General features: G+C 44.0%; 1 protein-coding gene and 1 non-coding gene across 5 annotated transcripts in view; one reads left to right on the top strand and one right to left on the bottom strand.

Moving 5' to 3' along the window:
* The window catches only part of RFX4 (regulatory factor X4), a 175,630-nt gene that overhangs the window by 142,540 nt on the left and 10,753 nt on the right, over positions 1-22,337 (top strand). For 3 of the 4 annotated variants that reach the window (XM_070454009.1, XM_070454008.1, XM_020883548.2), the window contains 3 exons: positions 3,683-3,802; positions 4,377-4,538; positions 20,962-21,124. In XM_070454009.1, coding sequence (XP_070310110.1) covers positions 3,683-3,802; positions 4,377-4,538; positions 20,962-21,124 — 445 coding nt within the window. The remainder of the gene's footprint in view (positions 1-3,682; positions 3,803-4,376; positions 4,539-20,961; positions 21,125-22,337) is intronic. The other variant, XM_070454010.1, reaches the window with a different exon arrangement.
* Positions 13,377-13,449, bottom strand: TRNAC-ACA (transfer RNA cysteine (anticodon ACA)). Its single transcript has one exon. It is a non-coding gene; the product is annotated as a tRNA-Cys (tRNA).

The raw sequence follows: 22,337 nt of genomic DNA, 5'->3' as shown, positions 1-22,337 counted from the left end.
GATCATGACACTGAACTGCTTGTTGCCTAGTAATCTTAAGGATGAATTTCTGCTCACCAAGGACACTGTAGCTTTTGTGAAGTCAGAGACTGAGCTTGAAGTTTCCTTTGGACTCAAGGCACTTATCCCAGTGTTTAGTGAGCAGCAATAGCTCTACAAACTTTCCTTGTTTGAAGGATGATTGAAATTACCAGACCAATTGGGTAGCTGATCAGAGTCATTAGGAGGAGAACTTGAACCCCCAAATCAACACTTCCCCTGGAGTACTGTCCTCCAAGCCCAGCTCTGATATCTTCTAAGAGGGTGATCTTAGTGTCTTCACTTCATCAGATCTTGTTTCTTTATCTACTAGACAGGAGTATTGTGTAGATGATCTGAGGTGCCTGTCTGTGCTAAAATTACTAAACCCATTTTTATTATCTAGGGTTTTCCATTCTAATTTGGTTTCATAATGTCTTTCTCTCTATCTATCCCTGTTGACTTAGAGCCACATCTCAGCAAATACTTCTTCATTGTGGAGACCCTTTGGAACTTTTTGGTATATGCTGCTGTCTTTTGACTTCTTTGACTCTGTGAATGGAACAGTCATCCCATAGGACTTAGAAGGTTAGAATGTTCTAATCTTAGAACATTAATAGCAAAAGGGACCTTAGCCACTGTTCATTAAACTTTTCCTCCTTATGGCACTTCTGTAAAATAGAGTTGACTGTTCCCCTCACAGAGAAGCTTATTGCATGATTGATTGAAGAACAGCTTCAGAATCTGTCAGACTTGGGTTCAAATCCCATGTCTGACACTTAATAACTGTGTGACATTGGACAGTTAACTTTACCCATCTGAGCCTTAATCTCCTCCTTTGTAGAAGGAGGGTATCACTCATCTCAAATGGTTGTGATGAGGATTAATGCAGTAGTAACTCTCCAGCAGTTAACCCAGTGGCTGCCGCAGAGCAAGAGCTCAGTAAATGGCTGGTTTTGTTTCTAACATTTCCAAGGAGCAACTCATCCAAGTCTTACTAAGCAGCAGAGCTGGAGTTCAACCTGGGCGGTTTGACCCAGCCCCACAAGGTTACCCACCATGCTCCACCTGTGGCTCACAGGACTTATTCCAGGGGAGTGGATGGAAAGGTTAGCTGTGGAAGTCTGCATCTCACAATGACTCGAAAACACCTGAATGTTCTGAATTCCAAATGGGGTCAAAGAACAGACACAGCACCCTGGGAATGGAGGAAGAATGGGGACCAAGTTCAGAATGGGGGACATGGTCCTGGAGCTCTGTGGAGGGACTGGAGTAGATGTGCGTGACCTGGGGGCATCTGAGGGCCTCAGAGTTAAGCCAGGAATCTTATTCTGTAGCTTTTCTGGACCAAAAGAATCAATCTACCTGAACTGAAAGGTATTGTGTATGTGTGTGTGCACGTGTACAAAGAAGCCAGGTACAACCAAAAAGGAGAAAATAAATTCCACCTAAGAACCATCCTGAAGCCCCCAACTGGCCCTTATCAACTTATTTCTGAGACCTGTAAAAGCATAACACCCAGATCACATGGCCCTTCTGAGGACCAAATTCTTTAGTCTTCCCATCTGTGCTATGAGGAAACTGAACCGGATGGATCTGTAGGGGAAAGGGGAACAGAGTTTTGGAGCCAGACCAACCTGAGACCAATCCCTGCTTAATTCCAATGGAGAGGCTCATTTCCTCATCCATAAGAGAGTATAATGGGCTTCCCAGGTGGCTCAGATGGCAAAGAATCCACCTGCAATGCTGGAGACCTGGGTTCGATCCCTGGGTTGGGAAGATTCCCTGGAGGAGGGCATGGCAACCCACTCCAGTATTCTTGCCTGAAGAATCCCCATGAGTGGAAGAGCCTGGTGGGCTGCAGTCCATGGGGTCATAAAGAGTCAGACATGACTGAGTGACTAAGTACAGCACAGTTCAGTTCAGTTCAGTTCAGTCGCTCAGCCATGTCCGACTCTTTGCGACCCCATGAACTGCAGCATGCTAGACCTCCCTCTCTATCACCAACTCCTGGAGTCCACCAAACCTGTGTCCATTGAGTCGGTGATGCCATCCAACCATCTCATCCTCTGTCATCCCCTTCTCCTCCTGCCCTCAATCTTTCCCAGCATTGGGGTCTTTTCAAATGAGGATAATACCACCTATCTCACAGTTTGTTGAAAGAATGAACCCTCTGTTAAGTGCTTCGCAAGGTCCTTGGCATATAGTGAGCATTCAATAAATGTGTGATGACAGTCATAGTGGTGGTGATGATGATGATCAGATCCCGAGATAAATAATGCTGGGGAGTCTCAGAAGGCCTCTAAAAAAAAGCAAGGGAAATGGGGAAAGGAGATGTCAGTGAGAAGTGTTGGACACTTCACAGGACAGCAGGATATCCATGTGGAGATGTCCCTTTGAGAGGTGGAAACACGGGACTAGAGATGAGGGCTTGGCCCCTCTCTTTGTCTGCAGACATGCAGTACCCTCCCACATGTGGACCCATGTCCATGGAGGCAGCACAACATGCAAGAAAAGAGGGTTTTGAAATAATGTATGCTGTTATCTTGAACAACTTGACTTTGCAAAACAAAAATAAAAGCACCTACTTTTACAAGGTGGTTATAGAAATTGAATATAATATTTTGAGCACAAAGACTGACACATTGGAAAAATCTTTCAAAATGATTGTTCATATCCCTTTTTATGAAATAATCTACTCCAAGTTTAAGATGAAGACTACTACTTGAGGATACCAAATCTTTTCAAGCAATACCTTTTGTAAGCATCATGTGGTAAACAGAGTCTCAGAAACACTCAAGGAAATAATTCATTTGTTGCTAACTTAGAACATTGATTATGCTCCTAGAATTATGTCACATACATTGGTAGACACCAGTGAGTTAGAAGACAAAGTCCCTGCTGTGGATATCCTTATAGTCTAGTCAGGGGACTAAGAAGCTTGTGGAACAGAGGAAAATGCAAGACACCATGTCCAGAAATGCTGAACAAAGTGAAGAGTGCCTGGACAAGGATGAGGACAGTGTGAGTGGAAGAGCTCAAATGCATTTTGACAGATGGCTCAATGGGTGCCATTTTTTATGACATCCTATTAATAAATTGAGCAAGCAAGAGTTCAGTTCAGTTCACTCAGTCGTGTCCAACTCTTTGAGACCCCATGGATTGTAGCACGCCAGGCTTCCCTGTTCATCACCAACTCACGGAGCTTACTCAAATTCATGTCCTAGAGTCAGTGATGCCATCCAACCATCTCATCCTCTGTCGTCCCCTTCTCCTCCTGCCTTCAATCTTTCCCAACATCAGGGTCTTTTCCAATGAGTCAGTTCTTCACATCATGTGGCCAATGTATTGGAGTTTCAGCTGCAGCACCAGTCCTTCCAATGAATATTCAGGACTGATTTCCTTTAGGATGGACTGGTTGGATCTCCTTGCAGTCCAAGGGACTTTCAAGAGTCTTCTCCAACACTTAACCTTATGCTAAACCCCAGGCTAGGAGAGGAGAGGGCAAAGGAGAGCAACCTCTGACAACAAGGTGATTCGTACCTGAGCGGGAATGAGGGTCCGGGCCAGGTGGTCAGAGCACCACTCAACGTGTGGTCCACCAGACCAGAGGGCACCACTGAGCTGAGGTGGCTTACCTTTCACTTGGATCTCCTCTTACCAGGGTCTTTTCATCTGATTCACTTGATGTTTGATGACTACGTGCTGTACCTGTTAGAATCGCTTCACTGCCAGGAGCGGGCCAACGAGCTCATGCGGGCCATGAAGGGAGAAGGAAGCACGGGTAAGCGGCGCTTCACTGGGGCGCGCCCTCCTTCTCACACTGACTTGTGTCCTTACATCTGTGCTCTGCGTTTCCTCAGCTCCACACCCCAGAGAATTTAGTTTTGGTGAACAGGTCAGACGGCGGGAAACCAACACTGTCTTCTCCTTCTTGAGAGTGGGCATGTGTGTACGCAGGAATTGCCTCGTGTGCCACCATGCTGATGGGAAACCATCAAAGATTTTAATCAGAGGAGAGACATGATAGGGGCTTCCCGGGTGGCGTTAGTGGTAAAGAACCTGCCTACCACTGCAGGAGATATAAGAGATGTGGGTTTGATCCCTGGGTTGGGAAGATCCCCTGGAGGAAGAAATGGCAACCCACTCCAGGGTTCTTGCCTGGAGAATCCCATGGACGGAGGAGCCTGCCAGGCTATAATTCATGGGGTTGCAAAGGGTCGGACATGACTAAAGCGACTGAGCACACAGCACACACAAGACTTGATACGCACCACAAGAACATTTCCTTTTTAAAAATCCCTTAAGGGTAACTTGCCTTGACCTTTGGCTCTAAGAATCCACCCTTCTTCCCACAGCAGAAGTCCGAGAAGAGATAATCCTGACAGAGGCTGCCCCGCCAACCCCTTCACCTGTGCCATCGTTTTCTCCAGCAAAGTCTGCCGCGTCGGTGGAAGTGCCACCCCCCTCCTCCCCTGTCAGCAACCCATCGCCTGAGTACACAGGCCTCAGCACTTCAGGTAATGAACGTCTATCCGAGGCTCTGAGCAGGGAGATGATGTGTAAAGCCAGAGCTCTATGGAAAAACACTCTCCCTCCAGCGCCCTCCCAGAACAGTATCAACATCTGAGTATCCTCCTGGATTTATCCATTTATTCGTCTGCTCATATTCCTGATGCTTCTGTTTTCAAGTTGGCAGATTAAGTACACGATAAAATCTCCAGATTCCCCCACCAAAAAAGAGAAACTAAGTCATTGACATGATTGAAATGATACAAAACATAGAACACAGACATTCTGGAAAATGAGAAAGGGTTCTCCATGAACCAGAAACTGAGAGGTATCTCTGGAAAGTAGGGAAACAGGAAGCTATATGATAAGCTGTGGCAGTACTAAGGTAGGTGGGGCAGTAAGCAAGGTTCAAGCTAATGCTGTGGGCCCCCAAGGAAGGGGAGAGTCCATCTAGCTGTGGAGACCTCACAAGGGAGGTGGTTTGAGCTGACTTGATTTTAACTGATAAGGTATTACAGAAGGTCCTCTGGGCAGAGGACAGTGTATGCAAACGCCCAGGGGCAGGAAGTGTGAAACTCTTTCAGGGAATGATAAACTGGCTAAAATATGGGTGGTCATGAAGGTGTGTTATAAGCCTGGGAAGGTAAATTTGAGTCCCATCCCATAGGATCTTGCATGCCAAGACAACGTTTGAAAATGGAAGAAATGTTACAAGGATAATCATAGCTAGTTGCTAATATCTAAGTGTTACTTTACCATGAGCAAAGGACCCTCAGCATAATTGCTTTACTCGATTACAAGGTAACTATTGTCCCATTTTCTGGAGGAGGAAAAGTAAAGGGTGGAGAAGAGTTAAATTCCCGGTCCCTGGCAAGCAACAGAGTCAGCAGTTGCCATAAACAAACTTATTCATTCGGCCATTCAGCAAATGTCCTAGCTCTCAAGACTTGTGGAAATGATATATTGTATGTGGAATATGCAGTAAGTGTTAGGTAATGCATAATAATGAACAGAGTGCATGTGTGTATGGGTGTGTGTTTGTCTGCACCTCCAGGTTTTCTCACGTGGTTAGAAACATGAGGATTAGATGAGGTAAAAGCCAAAGTGCTTGGTTAGCAGTGCAGTGCTATCTAGACAGAAGGGATTACTGTTCGGATTTGCTACAAGATGAGGGCTGCGGCCAAGCGTGCTATAGGAGCTCAGAGGGAAGAGCAGACCCTGTCCATCCCACCAGAACGCGGGGCAGGCAGGAGGGAAGTCTTCGGGAGGTGGGTGAGACTCAAAGGCAGCCTCAAAAGCTAAGAAGGACTCAGCAAGAAGTGAGCGCATAGGAATGACAGGCAGAGACAACTTTCTGCTGGATGGGCCTGGCTGAGGGTGGGGCAGGCGAAGAGACCAGCCTGTGGAGTGGAGAGCTTGGTCAGTCTGTGAGAATAATTCATTATCTTTCCCTTTTTGTTTCTAAAATATTTACTTGGCTGTGTCAGGCCTTAGTTGTGGCATGCGGATCTTGGTTAAGGTGCACGGACGCTCCAGTCGTGATTTGTGGGCTCAGTAGTTGTGGCACCTGGGCTCTCTAGTTGTGGCAAGTGGGCCTAGCTGCTCTGCAGCATGTGGGATCTTAGTTCCCTGACCAGGGGTCAAACCTGCCTCCCCGGCAATGCAAGGTGGATTCTTAACCACTGGACCACCAGGGAAGTCCCTCATTATCTTTTCCACCCAAACCTGCTCTTCCATTCTGCCATTTGCCCAAGTACGAAATCTGAGAATCAGCTCTCCTCTCCCTCAGCTCCTCCTGGATTAGCTAGGGTAGGCTAAGCCACTGTAACAGACCCAAACATGGCTGGAGTTAACACGATGGGAATCTGTTTCACACAGGGTGTCTAGTCAGAAAGGAGGCTGTCTTTAATACAACCATTTGGAAATGCATGTTCCTTCAGTGTGGGGCTCCACCATACCCCAGGGCATTGCTTCTCAACATGTGGTCCATGGACCAGTGGTATGAGCATCACCTTGGAACTTTTTGGAAATGCTTGTTATCAGAGCCCATCACAGACCTACTGAATCAGAGAAGTCTGGGCAATGACTTTCCTGGTGGTCCAGTGGCTAAGAGTCCATGCTTTCAATGCAGGGGGCCCAGGTTTGATCTGTGGCCAGGGAACTAGATCCCAAACACCATAACGAAGATCAAAGATCCTAAGTGCTGCAACTAAGACCTGGATCAGCCAAGTAAATAAATAGTTTTTTTTTTTTTTTTAAAAGAAACTCTAGGGTGGGGCCCAGCCATTTGCTCAAGAAGCCTTCAGGTGATGGTGAGGCTGACTAGTTTGAGGACCACTGGCCTTGGGCTTTGTTAAGTGTGCAACCAGCTGAGAGAAATGGAAAACGGATCTGAAGGAGGAAAAACCCACTCATAGAAGCCCTGGCCTGAAGGCGGCATGTGCCACTTCCACTTACATTCTCTGTGAGGACTTTGTCACATGGCCTCGTGCACCTGCACACAGAGGTGGGGAATGTGGATAGCGAGCCCCCAGGCGGGAGGAGGGACAGATTTGGGGGAGACAGCTGGCATTCGCCTCCACATCTCCCAAGGCCAGTTGTTCTAACCCAGACGTTGACCCACTATTCCTTCCAGCCCACTGCTGCTGCCAGGTTCAGGCCTTCCCCACCCCTCATGGGCATCCACAGTGACTCTGGAGCTGGGTTCCTGGAGCGAACCCAGACCCTCATAGCATGGGCTTAGTTAAATCGCAATTCCAGTTAAAATACACTGGGAACAAAATTATGTGTTTGTGAAGATAAAATAGGATGAGACTGTCATGTTTAGGTAGGTCCTGTCTTTTATCTTGTCATTCAGTCACACGTCTGTCCATTTATCTATTCATTTATCCAATAGATACTATGGATATCCAACAGATAATTTTTGGGGCTCCAAAATTGCTGCAGATGGTGATTGCAGCCATGAAATTAAAAGACTCTTACTCCTTGGAAGGAAAGTTATGACCAACCTAGATAGCATATTAAAAAGCAGAGACATTACTTTGTCAACAAGGGTCCGTCTAGTCAAGGTTATGGTTTTTCTAGTGGTCATGTATGGATGTGAGAGTTGGACTATAAAGAAAGCTGAGTGCTGAAGAATTGATGCTTTTGAAGTGTGGTGTTGGAGAAGACTCTTGAGAGTCCCTTGGACTGCAAGGAGATCCAACCAGCCCATCCTAAAGGAGATCAGTCCTGGGTGTTATTGGAAGGACTGATGTTGAAGTTGAAACTCCAGTACTTTGGCCACCTGATGCGAAGAGCTGACTCATTTGAAAAGACCCTGATGCTGGGAAAGATTGAGGGCAGGAGGAGAAGGGGATGACAGAGGATGAGATGGTTGGATGGCATCACCGACTCAGTGGACATGAGTTGGGTAAATTCCGGGAGCTGGTGATGGACAGGGAGGCCTGGCATGCTGCGGTTCATGGGGTCGCAAAGAGTCAGACACAACTGAGTGACTGAACTGAACTGAATTGATCCAATAGATATTTCTCAAGTGGCTTCTGTGAGCTAAACACTTCAGAAGTTGGTGACACAAACAGGTGAACTGTGGTGCCTGCCCCTGGGAGTTTATTGTTAGACGTCAGGGTTCTGACGGGGCTTCCCCTGGAAGCTCAGCTGGTAAAGAATTGGCCTGCAACGCAGGAGACCCTGATTCAATTCCTGGGTTGGGAAGATCTCCTGAAGAAGGGATAGGCTACCCATTCCAGTATTCTTGGGCTTGCCTGGTGGCTCAGACAGTAAAAAATCCACCTGCAATGCTGGAGAGAGACCTGCATTGGGATCCCCGGGTTGGGAAGATCCCCCAGAGGAGGGCATGGCAACCCACTCCAGTATTCTTGCCTGGAGAATCCCCATGGACAGAGGAGCCTGGCAGGCTACAGTCCATGGGGTGGCAAAGAGCTGGACAGGACTGAGGAACTAAGTACAGCACAGGGTTCTGAAGAGCAGGACAGTAGTTATAATGGAACGACTGCTGAATCGGAAGCAAGGTCAAAGAGTTACGGATCACAAAGCAGGGCCTCCAGCCTGTATGTGAAGGGCCCGGGGAGCCAAATAATGAGAGAAGAGGTATTCCAAGCAAAGACTTGGAGGCAAGAGACAGCATGTCCTTTTCAGGGAACTTCAAGTATTAATATGCATCCCAGGAGACTTTTGTTTAATTCTTTTCCAAATGTTTCAAGAGCCAGAGCTACTCAGAGAGGAAATGAGCAGATACTTAAAGCCTGTAAGGGGCCTGCCCTCTTTTCCACATTGCCGGGGACAGAAAATGTGCTAACCGTCCCAGTGGCCCTTCGTCAGGGACAGTTCAGGAGACTGGGTTCTTCAGAGCAGTGATGGAAAGCAAGGTTGTCCATACTTGGCATTAGATGGAGCAGTGGTTTCACTCTGGGTCCAGAGCTTGAGACAGTCCTCGTCTTCAGTGGAAATTGAGATGTGAGCATCGCCACATTTATTTACGAATGTGTGTGCTCAGTCATGTCCAACTCTTTGTGACCCTAGGGACTGTAGCCCACCAGGTTCCTCTGTCCACAGGATTTCCCAGGCAAGAATACTCGAGTGGGTTGCCATTTCCTTCTCCAGGGCATCTTCCCCACCCAGGGTTTGAACCCACGTCTCTTGTGTCTCTTGCGCCTCCTCCATTGCAGGCGAATTCTTTACAGCTGAGCCACAGGGGAAGCCCTTATTTACGTAGATGCACCTCAAATCACATTTCCTTTTCTACTTTGAGGACGAAGAATTTGACTCCCTTCCACCTCCCTCCCATTTTTCCCTGCACAGTGGGTTGTTGTAGTTCCTGCTTAGAAGGTTCAGAAAGAAAAGTTGTGCAGAAAAGAACTTTATCCACTGAAAATAAAAAGGCATGAGAACTCGAGCACTGTTCAAGCTCTGCCGCTGCTCAGGGGTTCTTTGGAGGCTGGAATCAGGGGTCTCCTGCCTCACTCAGGAAGGGCAGTGAGAGCACCTCGAAGCCACTTACCTGAATGATCCTGCCCGTGCACACCCCTCCCCCCACCACCACCGCCTGGCAGACAAGCATGTCAGTCAGCCAGTGATAACATCCATACTTCTAAAGTCAACAGGGAAGTTATGCAAATGGAACAGCTGTGCATTATGAAGCAGAAACAATTTGAGTGGAATCTTTTGGCCAACCTAGCAACAGATCAAACAAGAAGACTCCAAGGCAGTAAGGGGAAGGAGGAGTGTGAAGGAAAGACTTCTAGGATCTCATCATCTTTCTCAGCCAGCTCGCAAGTCTGCCGCTGGCTTTCTTTGTACTAATGTGGAGGCCTCGAGGTATGGCAGGTGTGATAGTCAAAGGCACAGGAATATCATAAATGTGTTGAGAGATTTCTGTGCAATGTGTTCAGGCGTCGTAAAAGTAGCTTCTTAGAAACACAAATGTGAAACAGGTTCTCCTCAGATGACTGTAACCTTTGAAGATTTTGGCACATTCCAGCTTTGTTCTCAGATATCTCCAGGGGGCATTAAAAATGTCATCCTGTATAAAACTATCTGTAATATTTTTCTCAAGTACCACTTTTGAAATACTCCATTGCTAAATTGGACTGGACCTTGGCATGCATTGTGGCTCATGGTCTTGGAAGAACCACAAGCATAATTTCCTAACATGTATGGTTTTATAGATACTATAATATAAAGCACGAGTTGTCCATGGTATACACCTGGATATTAGGAAATCTATTACAGTAGGCTTAAATTTAGGAATTTGTGTATTTTTTGAACAGTATTGTACATTGGAAAGCAATTATTAGAAATCTTTTAAAATGCATTTGTCATGTTATTTTTTAAACTCAGCATATGGTTTTCATGCTCAGTTAATTTTTATTTCTATCTTTAAATTATTGCTTGATTTATATACTATTACTTTCCAAAAAGTGGTTAACAATTTTAAAAAAAGCAAAACCATTTTGTTTTTAAAAGGACCCAAACCAGGAAGCAAGAAGAAGTAAAAAAAAATTAAACAAAACAACTCTTGGCTGAAACAGCTTATTAACATCTTAAATGAAATTTTGTGTGATTCAGTGACTCTGTTGGGCTTCCAGCACTCTGAATATCATTGCTCAGATGAGGTACATATTATCAAGTTCGGCTCCTTGAGTGTTCGAGCCAATCAGGTGTTTGCAGGTCTTCCACAAACCAGCATCTCACGGTTGATGGACACTTCCTCCTTTTTTCAGTTGTGAAAAAGAGAACAGTATTATGTCTGCTTGGTGAGCACAAAGAGAACATCAATTCATTGCACATAACCTTTGGGGGATCCTTTGATACCAGGAATACAAAGTAGTGTGAGAATGAGCTATGACTCACCAGGAAAGCCACATCCCATCTATATCTGTATGTAGTGCTCTGTCCATCCCTATATACGGATTTCTAAATATGCTTTTTAGAAAGATTTATGTATGTATGTATTTCTGGCTGTACTGGGTTTTCATTGCTGTGCCCCGGCTTTCTCTAGTTGCGGCAAGCAGGGACTGCTCCTCCTTGCAGTGCACAGGCTTCTCATTGTGGTGGCTTCCCTTGTTGCGGCTCGTGGACTCTACAGAGCACAGGCTCAGTAGTTATGGCACACAGGCTTAGGTGCTCAGTGGCATGTGGACCAGAGATGGTCCTGTGACGGACCTCCTGGGCCAGAGATGGAACCTGTGTTCCCTGCACTGGCAGGTGGATGCTCAACCACTGAACCACCAGAGAAGCCCTAAATATGTTTTAAGATGGTATTTATTCATTGTTTTTAAAGGTCAGAGGGAAAAGGAAAGGCATATCAGGCACCTCGAATTGCACCTGATGCACGGCCAGTTTTGACTGGGTATGTCAGAGTCTCTGGCAATGCCTTGAGAGACTGCGTAAAGGGTTCCATTTTCACAGATTTCCACAAGGCAGAATCAAGCCCATTTATCCTTTCCCCCCCCCCCTAATGTTGGTGGCGTGCCAGCTCCCTCATGACCCAGCAAGGTTCAGAAACTTTAGCTTACTTTAATGAAAACTGGCAGGTCTCCTCTTGAGGAGCATGGCAGGTGGTTCCAAACTGAGCAGCCCACTTAACATGACACTGGGCTGCAATTCTTGAATGTCTTTAAAAGCAAAATGTCAAGATCCCACTCTCTCCAGGTCAGGCCACCAAAGGATTCTAAGAGCTCGTTTATAGATGTCATTTTAAGTATGCCCTCTTTCAGCAATGACAATAAAAGTTAACTATTAAACTCATGTTTTCAACTTCCCATCATGGGTTCCCTACAACACAAAACCAGCAAATTAAATCACTGAGATGCTAGGATGCCTAAAGAAGTAGAGGCAAATTCCTCATAAATAGCCCTAACTGTAGAACATCTGGCCTGCCCAGCTGCATTTTCTCTGCATCCGTTGAGGATGTAACAAAGATAACTGGCCCCTAGTCTTTCCAAATAACAAAAGCTCAGTCATTCTGAGGGAAGCCAAAGTGAGTGGGAGCTGGTGGTCACCGCAGCCCCGCCACAGAGTCGCGTGACTCACTCACAGAACTCAGAACGGTCCCTGCCAGTGAATTTCTCCTCTTCCATCCCTGTTGTTTCCTTTTCTCTAAAGCAACAGGATTAGGAAATAGAAGCTGGCATTGAAAATAGATTGTTTAATCTGCCCCTGACTTCACACCACCGAGCTCTTGGCTTCGTGTTGGGATCTTCAGATTTGTTCTTTCATTCATTTGGTCATTCATTCAGTCACAAGTAATTCCGTGTCTAATCTGTGCCATGTCCTAGGGTACCAAAGTGAAGAAAAAAAAAAAACGGGTGCAGTTGCTGTCCTCATGATACTTACATTCTAGTGGGTAAGAGAGTCAGTATGGAAGTTAAGCAGCAGGTAACTATATAATTTCAAACAGTCGTTACGTGCTATGGGGGCACCACCTTAGTTGGGTGGTCAGAGGAGGCCTCTCTGAACATGTGACATTTGTCTGAGACCTGAAGTGTCACAAGGGGTTAGCCACATAAAGACTGGGGAGAAGTAAAGATCACTTTAGGGAGTGGAGAAGAGCACGTGTACAGGTTTGAGGCAGAAAAGCACCGGGCGTAATGAGGACTGACTGATGGGCATGAATGAGGGGGACAGTGCAGGAGAGGAAGCTGCGGAGATACACAGGGGCCAGGTCATGAACCAACTTATCTCTCTGGGAGCTGATTCATTTGCTGCCCCGGATGGGTTTTGTCAGTCTCATTTAGGCCATGGAACTATTGGTAACGTGTAATTCAAACAGATGAGCTTTTTAACTTAGAAAATATTCTCCTTAAGCACAACTACCTTTAGGATAGATGGATGACAGCCAGTGGGGGTGGAGCTAGATGTAAAATCTTTCTCTTCTCAGTTTTGAATGTTATGGGAAATGTTTGCTTAGTATCAAATACTCTCAAGCAATCCTGTCCAAATAGAACTTTCTGTGATGACGGGAACTCTTTTTTTTTTTTTAACCTGAGCTGTCCAAAACAGTAGACACCGGTTACTTGGGGCCACTGAGTAACTGAATGCAGTCAGCACAATGAAGGAACTGAATTTTTAACTGTATTTAATTTTAGTGAATTTAAATTCATACTGGCTATTGTATAGGGCAGACAGCTCTAGAATCTAAATGTACTTCTAGGAGCTTATTTCTCAGGAGGGTACTAAGAAAGGCTTGAAAAGTGAAAGTGAAGTTGCTCAGTCGTGTCCGACTCTTTGCGACCCCATGGACTGTAGCCTACCAGGATCCTCCGTCCATGGGATTTTCCAGGCAAGAGCTCTGGAGTGGGTTGCCATTTCCTTCTCCAGGAGATCTTCCTGACCCAGGGATTGAACCTAGGTCTCCTGCATTGTAGGCAGATGCTTTACCATCTGAGCCATCAGGGAAGCCTCTAGAAAGGCTTAGGTTGGCCCAAAACCTGAGCAACGTCTGTGATGGTTCATAGAATCCTTGTGGGGAAAAGGTTCATATGATTTAGTCTAAGACCTGAAGGGAGGGTATGGCCAGATAGACTAGGAGGCAGTTTAAATGTTCACAAGTCTGTACCGGAGCCGCAACTTGTGATCTGTAATGGCCCCAAACATGTAAAACACATGATAGGAGGCAGTGTTTCCTAGAGGCTTGCTGCTCAAAGTGTGCTCCTGGACCAAGAGCATTGTCATCGTTTCAGTTCAGTGGCTCAGTCATGTCCGACTCTTTGCAACCCCATGAACTGCAGCACATCAGGCTTCCCTGTCCATCACCAACTCCCGGAGCTTGCTCAAACTCATGTTCATCGAGTTGGCAATGCCATTCAACCGTCTCATCCTCTGCCAGCCCCCCCTTCTCCTCCTGCCTTCAATCTTTCCCCAGCATCAGGGTCTTTTCCAGTGAGTCAAAAATATTGGAGTTTCAGCTTTAGCATCAGTCCTTCCAAAGAATATTCAGGACTGATTTCCTTTAGGACTGACTGGTTTGATCTCCTTGCAGTCCAAGGGATCACTTAGATGCTTGTCATCATTTAGAAGCTTGTTATACATGCAGAATCGATGGCTCAACTCCCAGTCTCCCAACCAAATCAGATTTGCATTTTAACAAGATCTCCAGTGATCCAAATGCACATGCAAGTGTGAGAAGCAATTGTTACTGCTGGGTTCAGATCCCCCTCTGCCACTCACCTGACCAAGTTTTGGGCCTCAACTTTCTCACCTGAAAAAGGCGGTAATACTGCTTTCTTCAAAAGGTTGTTTTGATGATTCAGTGAGTTAATATATAAAAAGAAACTAATGTGAGGCCTGGTCTATGTTGGATGATCATTCATTCATTCATTAACAAATTCATTATTGATTTCCTATTTTCTTCTAAGCATTCTCCCTGTCCCGAGGCACCCCCTTTTTAAAGCAACCCCTTTGAAGAAAAAAAAAAAAAACATAAAAACTCAGGGAAGAAGAATGTTTTATTGAGGATGGGAAGGAAGGAAAGTATTCCTCTCCAGTAGTCACAATATTATCACACGGACAACAACTATCATTACAGCATTCTCAAATCCTGTAGGATCTTTAGAGGATTCTCAAAGATCAAGGACTATTCTCAGACTTTTAATTAGAGGTGGTGGACCGGGGAGGGGAGAAGAAGAGAAAGATACGGAAATTAGACAAACAGGGAAGGTTCATTATTGTTTTACCAACAAATAAAAAGCATTAGAGCTGTCTTAGAAATGAGACACAAACTGTTAACCGCGCAGATTTTCTTTTATTAGTTTCCTTAAGAAGCAGCAGCAATTCTCACTGGAGGTCCCACCGGTAGGAAAGGGAATGCAAGGGGTGTTCTTTTCTGCTCCCTAGGCAGAGAGGGTTTCTCACCCAAGCCAGTAGGTGTTAATCTGCTTAAGCCTGCCTGAGTGGATCTGTTAGCTTGCTGGCACATGGCCATTTAGGGGTTTTGTTTCCCAGACCACAGGAGCCCATTTTTCCAAGAGTTCCACTAGCTTTTTGTTTGATAACGTCTATTTCTAGCAGCATTTACTCCTTCAACAACAAATTCAATGGAACAAAAATTTACTGAACACCTACTATTTGGCAGACCCTCTGTTGGGGATACAGAGATGAATAAGGAGCAGTTGCCATGCTCCAGAAACTCACACAAAAATAACTTCTGCATTCTCTCAGGTGATGGCTATTCTCACTGCGTCTTCCTACTGCTTGAGGGTGGGTGGGGGCAGAAAACCCTTTGGCGTCCTTCGTTGCCCCTCTTAAATACCCACCGACCTCACTGCGCTCTCCTGAGGGCCCTGGGGCTTGAAGGGTTAATTACTTGCTTGCTGTGGCTGGTTCATTGTTTGCCCAAACTTCTCACCCCCTCTAATTCCATTTCTAATTGTGAAATTTGCTTCATATATTTTAATAATGCTTTTCTTTTCACAGAGGCAATATACATTCTTTATAGAAAAGTACAGATAAACCAAAAAAAGATAGAATATTAAAACTGTTCTCAGCAATAACCTGTTTTTAATAAAAAGGGTACTTAAAATTATAAGTTATATAATTTTATATGAAGTTCAAAATATAGAGGAGAGCAGTCACCCATAATCCAATCATCTGAGACACGGGCATTTTGTTTTCATTTTTCTCCTTCCAGTCTTCTTGCATTTATTATAAATGACAGCTAGCATACAGCCTGCTAAAGTCATTATCTTTGCGGGGGGTAATATGGTATGGATGTCTAAATGATGAAGGGGTACTTTTAGCTGTACTGGTGGATAAGGATTTTGTGATTTTGCAGAAAGACATGAGTTTAGAAGTTTATTCACTGTTAGTTAATTCACTGTTGCTATTCAAACATTTCATCCCTAATGACAGAATCTGACCCAAGAAACTTGTCTTCTTTGGAACCTGAAATGAGAAATAAAGAAATGTTTACTTTAATAAAGTCTGATATGAGACTTCCCCGGTGGTCCAGTAGTGAAGACACCATGCTCCCAATGCAGGGAACCAGATCAGGGAATTAAGATCCCACAGATGACATGAAGTGGCCAAAAAAAAAAAAAAAAAAAAAGTCTGATAGAAGAATACCTGAGTTCATAAGAGTGCTTGAATAACATTAAAAGCCTACCATGTGCCAGGCTCTTTGACATATATTATCTCAGTTAATCTTCATAACAGTCATATAAGATAGGTGTATCTATTCCTAATTTACAGATGATGAAATAAAGGGATATAAAATTTAAGAGGCTAGCTCAAGATCTGACAACCAGTGCGTGGCAAAACTAGGACCTGGAGCAAAGAGACATTATGGTAGAATTCCACTTTTAAATGAAAACCTTTCCTTTATCTTCCCAGAAGAATTTCAAGATAAAAATGGTCTGCTGCAGAAAGTACAAGATTGGAGGACCAAACCTTTCTCTTTTCAGTTCACTTCAGTTCAGTCAGTCAGTCATGTCTGACTCTTTGCGACCCCATGAACCACAGCACGCCAGGCCTCACTGTCCATCACTAGCTCCCGGAGTTTACCCAAACTCATGTCCATTGAGTCAATGATGCCATCTAACCATCTCATCCTCTGCCGTCCCCTTCTCCTCCTGCCTTCAATCTTTCCCAACATCAGGCTCTTTTCAAATGAGTCAGCTCTTCGCATCAGGTGGCCAAAATACTGGAGTTTCAGTTTTAACATCAGTCCTTCCAGTGAACACCCAGGACCGATTTCCCTTAGGATGGACTGACTGGATCTCCTTGCAGTCCAAGGGACTCTCAAGAGTCTTCTCCAACACCACAGTTCTAAAGCATCAATTCTTCAGCACTCAGCTTTCTTTATAGTCCAACTCTCACATCCATACATGACCACTGGAAAAACCATAGCCTTGATTAGACGGACCTTTGTTGGCAAAGTAATGTCTCTGCTTTTTAATATTCTGTCTAGGTTGGTCATAACTTTCCTTCCAAGGAGTAAGCATCTTTTAATTTCATGGCTGCAATCACCATCTGCAGTGATTTACTTTGCCTTAAAAATGACCTCTGTTTAACAAGTTCTTTAGTCTTCCATGTGCCTAAAAGGAGGTGTCTAATCCTATTCCCAGTACCTTTCAAAATCGGTTTAATCATTTCTATTGTATCAACATTCTAACACTTATCAGAAATTAAGTTGATGAATTTATTATCACTATTAGTGATTTCTTAAATTACCCTTTTTTATTCTCACCATCTCATAAAGTTCCTAAGCCTCTTGAAGGTTTTAAATTTTGTCAGGTTCTTTCCCCAATCCCTAGCACTTTCAAGGTATCCAATTAAAAAGCAAATTAATGGAATTAATAGTATGTATGGACTAGGTCAACATTAAGGTCACTGTCTAATAATCTTCAAAAAGACTTGGGTAGGTGGAGCCCAATAATCTCCTTATGTTTGTTTAAAGCAATTTGTTGGATCCTTAACACCTGTTGAGTTTAGTGTTGAGAAGTTATTTGGAGAGCCCATTGGAGCTACATCGCCCGAGCTTTTTTTGTCCTCTCTCCGCTCTTCGATCTTTTTTTCTTCTTGTTTTCCCTTTTTCTTTTTAAAAATTTTGTTTATTTTAATTGAAGGCTAATTATTTTACAGTATTGTAGTGGTTTTTGCCATACAGTGATATGAATCAGCCATGGGTGTACCTGTGTCCCCCATCCTGAACCCCCCTCCCACCTCCCTCCCTATCTCATCCCTCAGGGTTGTCCCAGTACACTGGCTTTGAGTGCCCTGTTTTGTGTATCAAATTTGGACTGGTGATCTATTTCACATATGGTAATATACATGTTTCAGTGCTATTCTCTCAAATCATCCCACCCTCACCTTCTCTCACAGAGTCCAAAAGTCTGTTCTTTATATCTGTGTCTCTTTTGCTATCTCGCATATAGGGTCATTGTTACCATCTTTCTAAATTCCATATATATGCATTAATATACTGTATTGGTGTTTTTCTTTCTGACTTACTTTACTCTGTATAATAGGCTCCAGTTTCATCCACCTCATTAGAACTGATTCAAATGCATTCTTTTTAATAGCTTAGTAATAGTCCATTGTGTGTATGTACCACAACTTCCTTATCCATTCGTCTGCCAGTGGACATCTAGATTGCTCCCACATCCTAGCTATTGTAAACAGTGCTGCGATAAACACTGGAGTACATGTGTCTCTTTCAATTCTGGTTTCCTCAGTTTGTATGCCCAGCAGCTGGATTGCTGGGTCATATGGCAGTTCTATTTCCATTTTTTTAAGGAATCTCCACACTGTTCTCCATAGTGGCTGCACTAGTTTGCATTCCCACCAACAGTGTCAGAGGGTTCCCTTTTCTCTGCACCCTCTCCAGCATTTATTGTTTGTAGACTTATTGATAGCAGCCATTCTGATCGGTATGAGATGGTACCTCATTGTGGTTTTGATTTGCATTTCTCTGATAATGAGTGATGTTGAGCATCTTTTCATGTGTTTGTTAGCCATCTATTATTTCTTCTTTGGAGAGATGTCTGTTTAGTTCTTTGGCCCATTTTTTTAAATTTTTCTGGTATTTAGCTGCATGAGCTGCTTGTATATTTTTTAGATCAATTCTTTGTCAGTTGTTTTGTTTGCTATTATTTTCTCCCATTCTGAAGGCTGTCTTTTCACCTTATAGTCTCCTTTATTGAACAAAAGCTTCTAAGTTTAATTAGGTCCCATTTGTTTATTTTTGCTTTTATTTCCATTACTCTGGGAGGTGGGTCATACAGGATCCTACTGTGATTTATGTCAGAGAGTGTTTTGCCTATGTTTTCCTCTAGGAGTTTTATAGTTTCTGGTCTTACATTTAGATCGTTAATCCATTTTGAGTTTATTTTTATGTATGGTGTTAGAAAGTGTTCTAGTTTCATTCTTTTACAGATGGTTGACCAGTTTTCCCAGCACCACTTGTTAAAGAGACTGTCTTTTCTCCATTGTATATTCTTGCCTCCTTTGTCAAAGATAAGGTGTCCATAGATGTGTGGATTTATCTCTGGGCTTTCTGTTTTGTTCCATTGATCTATATTTCTGTCTTGGTGCCAGTACCATACTGTCTTGATGATTGTATCTTTGTAATATAGTCTGAAGTCAGGCAGGTTGATTCCTCCAGTTCCATTCTTCTTTCTCAAGATTGCTTTGGCTATTCACGGTTTTTTGTATTTCCATACAAATTGTGAAATTATTTGTTCTAGTTCTGTGAAAAATACCATTGGTAGCTTGATAGGGATTGCATTCAATCTATAGATTGCTTTGGGTAGTATACTCATTTTCACTATATTGGTTCTTCCAATCCATGAATATGGTATATTTCTCCATCTATTTGTGTCATCTTTGATTTCTTTCATCAGTGTTTTATAGTTTTCGATATATAGGTCTTTTGTTTCTTTAGGTAGATTTATTCCTAAGTATTTTATTCTTTTTGTCACAATGGTGAATGGAATTGTTTCCTTAATTTCTCTTTCTTCTCATTGTTAGTGTATAGGAATGCAAGGGATTTTGGTGTATTAATTTTATATCCTGCAACTTTACTATATTCATTGACCAGCTTTAGTAATTTTCTGGTGGTGTCTTTAGGGTTTTCCATGTAGAGGACCATGTCATCTGCAAACAGAGTTTTACTTCTTCTTTTCCAATCTGGATTCCTTTTATTTCTTTTTCTTCTCTGATAGCTATAGCTAAAACTTCCAAAACTATGTTGAATAGTAGTGGTGAGAGTGGGCACCCTTGTCTTGTCCCTGACTTTAGGGGAAATGCTCTCAATTTTTCACCATTGAGGGTAATGTTTGCTGTGGGTTTATCATATATGGCTTTTATTATGTTGAGGTACATTCCTTCTATGCCTGCTTTCTGGAAGATTTTTATCATAAGTGGATGTTGAATTTTGTCAAAGTCTTTCTCTGCATCTATTGAGATAGTCATATGGTTTTTATCTTTCAATTTGTTAATGTGGAAGAAATAGAAAGTCTTAACAGACCCATCAAAAGTATGGAAATCTAAACTGTAATAAAAAATCTTCCAACAAACAAAAGCCCAGGACCAGATGGCTTCACAGGTTTCACAATTTTTCTACCAAAAATTAGAGAAGAGCTAACACCTATTCTACTCAAAGTCTTCCAGAAAATTGCAGAGGAAAGTAAACTGCCAAACTCATTTCATGAGGCTACCATCACCCTAATACCAAAATCAGACAAAGATGACACAAAAAAAGAAAACTACAGGCCACTATCACTGATGAACATAGATGAAAAAATTTTCAACAAGATTCTAGCAAACAGAATCCAACAACATATTAAAAAGATCACATATCATGACCAAGTGGGCTTTATCCCAGGGATGCAAGGATTCTCCTTTTTCTTCTTTTAAAATTTTCATTTAAAACCCTTTGGCCACCAGTCTCTGTACTAAGCACCAGGGACCCAATGGTGGGCAATATAGGCAAGGCCCCTACCCTCATGTAGCTGACAGTCTGGTGGGGAGGGGGAATCAGACACTAATTGAATCACATTCATGAATGGCTGTAAGGTTACAAATAGTGCTAGGCATAATCATGCTGTATGGGACCTGACTTAATGGGATCTGGGCTTAGGAGACAGCTTCTTCATATTAAAATATGAAGAATGAGTGGGTACTTAGGGAAGACTGAGGTTTCCAGGCAGTGGAAATGGCTGTGCAAAGGCCTTGTGGTGCTGGGAATTGTGGTACTCTGGATAAATGAAAGAAAGCTATGGTGGCTGGATCAGAGGTACAAAAGCAGGGAGTGAGGGATGCTTCTGGTGAGGTCAGTAAGAACCATGACACAGGATGTGTAAAGATTCTGGCTTTCAGCTAGAGAGCAGTGGGAAAACCACTAGCATGCTAGGGAAGAACCAGGGGGAGTGAGAACTGCGGGTGATGATGCATCTTCGCTTATCTCTGCAGGAGCGATGCAGTCGTACACGTGGTCTCTAACGTACACGGTGACAACAGCGGCAGGGTCCCCGGCTGAAAACTCTCAACAGCTGCCCTGTATGCGGAGCACGCACGTGCCTTCCTCTTCGGTCACACACAGGATACCAGTTTATCCCCACAGAGAGGAGCACGGGTAGGCGGCTTTCCTGGGATGTCTTCTTACTTTTGCTCTGAAAGGGCAGGGTTTACTCAGCAGTGGTTTCCGCAGAGGACAAGAAGGACTTGCCCTTTGTTGTGGTCTGCCCACACCTCGTACGACTATCTCACGCACTCCCCTCAACAACCAGATGAGGTGGGCAGGTAACCCACTTGACAGACAAAGAAACTAAGGCTGGACTAAGTTCACTTCCTCAGGCCACAGGGCTGCTAAGGGTGGGGCTGATTGAGAATCTGTCTGCCTCCTTAAGGAAGAAAAATGGAAAAGTCCCTTTCACCAGCTCTGCTGGGTGGCTACTTTATAGGCGTATAACATACAGCTTCATGGTGGGTCCAAGTCTCCATCAGCGGGGCACTTCCCCACCCAAGGCTGGGGGTCCCCGGAGGCAGGGCTTACTCATAGGGTTCAACTCCCAAGTGGGTCCCAAAGGTGATTTGGACCCTGAATAAATAAATCATTTGTTTTGCCCATATTTCCCCCCAAATCTGTAGTGGTGTTATTGCGATGAATAAGTTACAAATCCCTTTAAAAGGGTAACCTGAATCATAGCAGCTTTTTGCCATTTTGCATTGTCTTTATGAAAAGACCTTCCTCCTCCAGAGTCTACTGTGCACTAATCTGAGAAACACTGATGATGTTATAAAGGGCCCTCCTTCTCAAGAAGGTGAGACCCAGCTCTGAGGGCACAGTGAGCCTCACAAACCAGGTTCCACCAGACCAGCTGGGGGGACACAGGAGAGGAGGGAGGAGGACCACTCAGGTCCCTTCCACGCAGTAACTGAGACCTGACTGTGGGCATACTTGGAGTTAATTCCAAAGGCTCAGGTGCCCCTGCACTCAGTGTGACAGCCATTATTTTCTCAGGGGACCCCTGAGAGTATTTCCCCCACACATTCAAAGTCGGCTTAGCATTGTTTCAGAGAGCTTTCAATTCTGCAGAAATGACAGAATATAGACACTCACGTGGTCATACACCAGCATCTTTGATGTAAAGATGTTATTAAGAATAGTGGTAACAAATATGTTTCCAAAACAGTATCCTATGTTTATAAAGTGTCTGCAGATACACGACTCTCAGAGAAGCCAGGTGCAGCATTTTTTACAGATGTGAGAAACAAGGATGCAAGTAGCCCAGGGCCCCACAGCTAGGAGCTGGTGGAGCCAGGCTTAGAACCGGAGGCTGATGCCT

Source organism: Odocoileus virginianus, chromosome 23 (assembly GCF_023699985.2).
Source record: "Odocoileus virginianus isolate 20LAN1187 ecotype Illinois chromosome 23, Ovbor_1.2, whole genome shotgun sequence".
Classification (NCBI taxonomy): Eukaryota; Metazoa; Chordata; class Mammalia; order Artiodactyla; family Cervidae; genus Odocoileus; species Odocoileus virginianus.
This window is presented reverse-complemented; position numbering and strand designations above follow the sequence as displayed.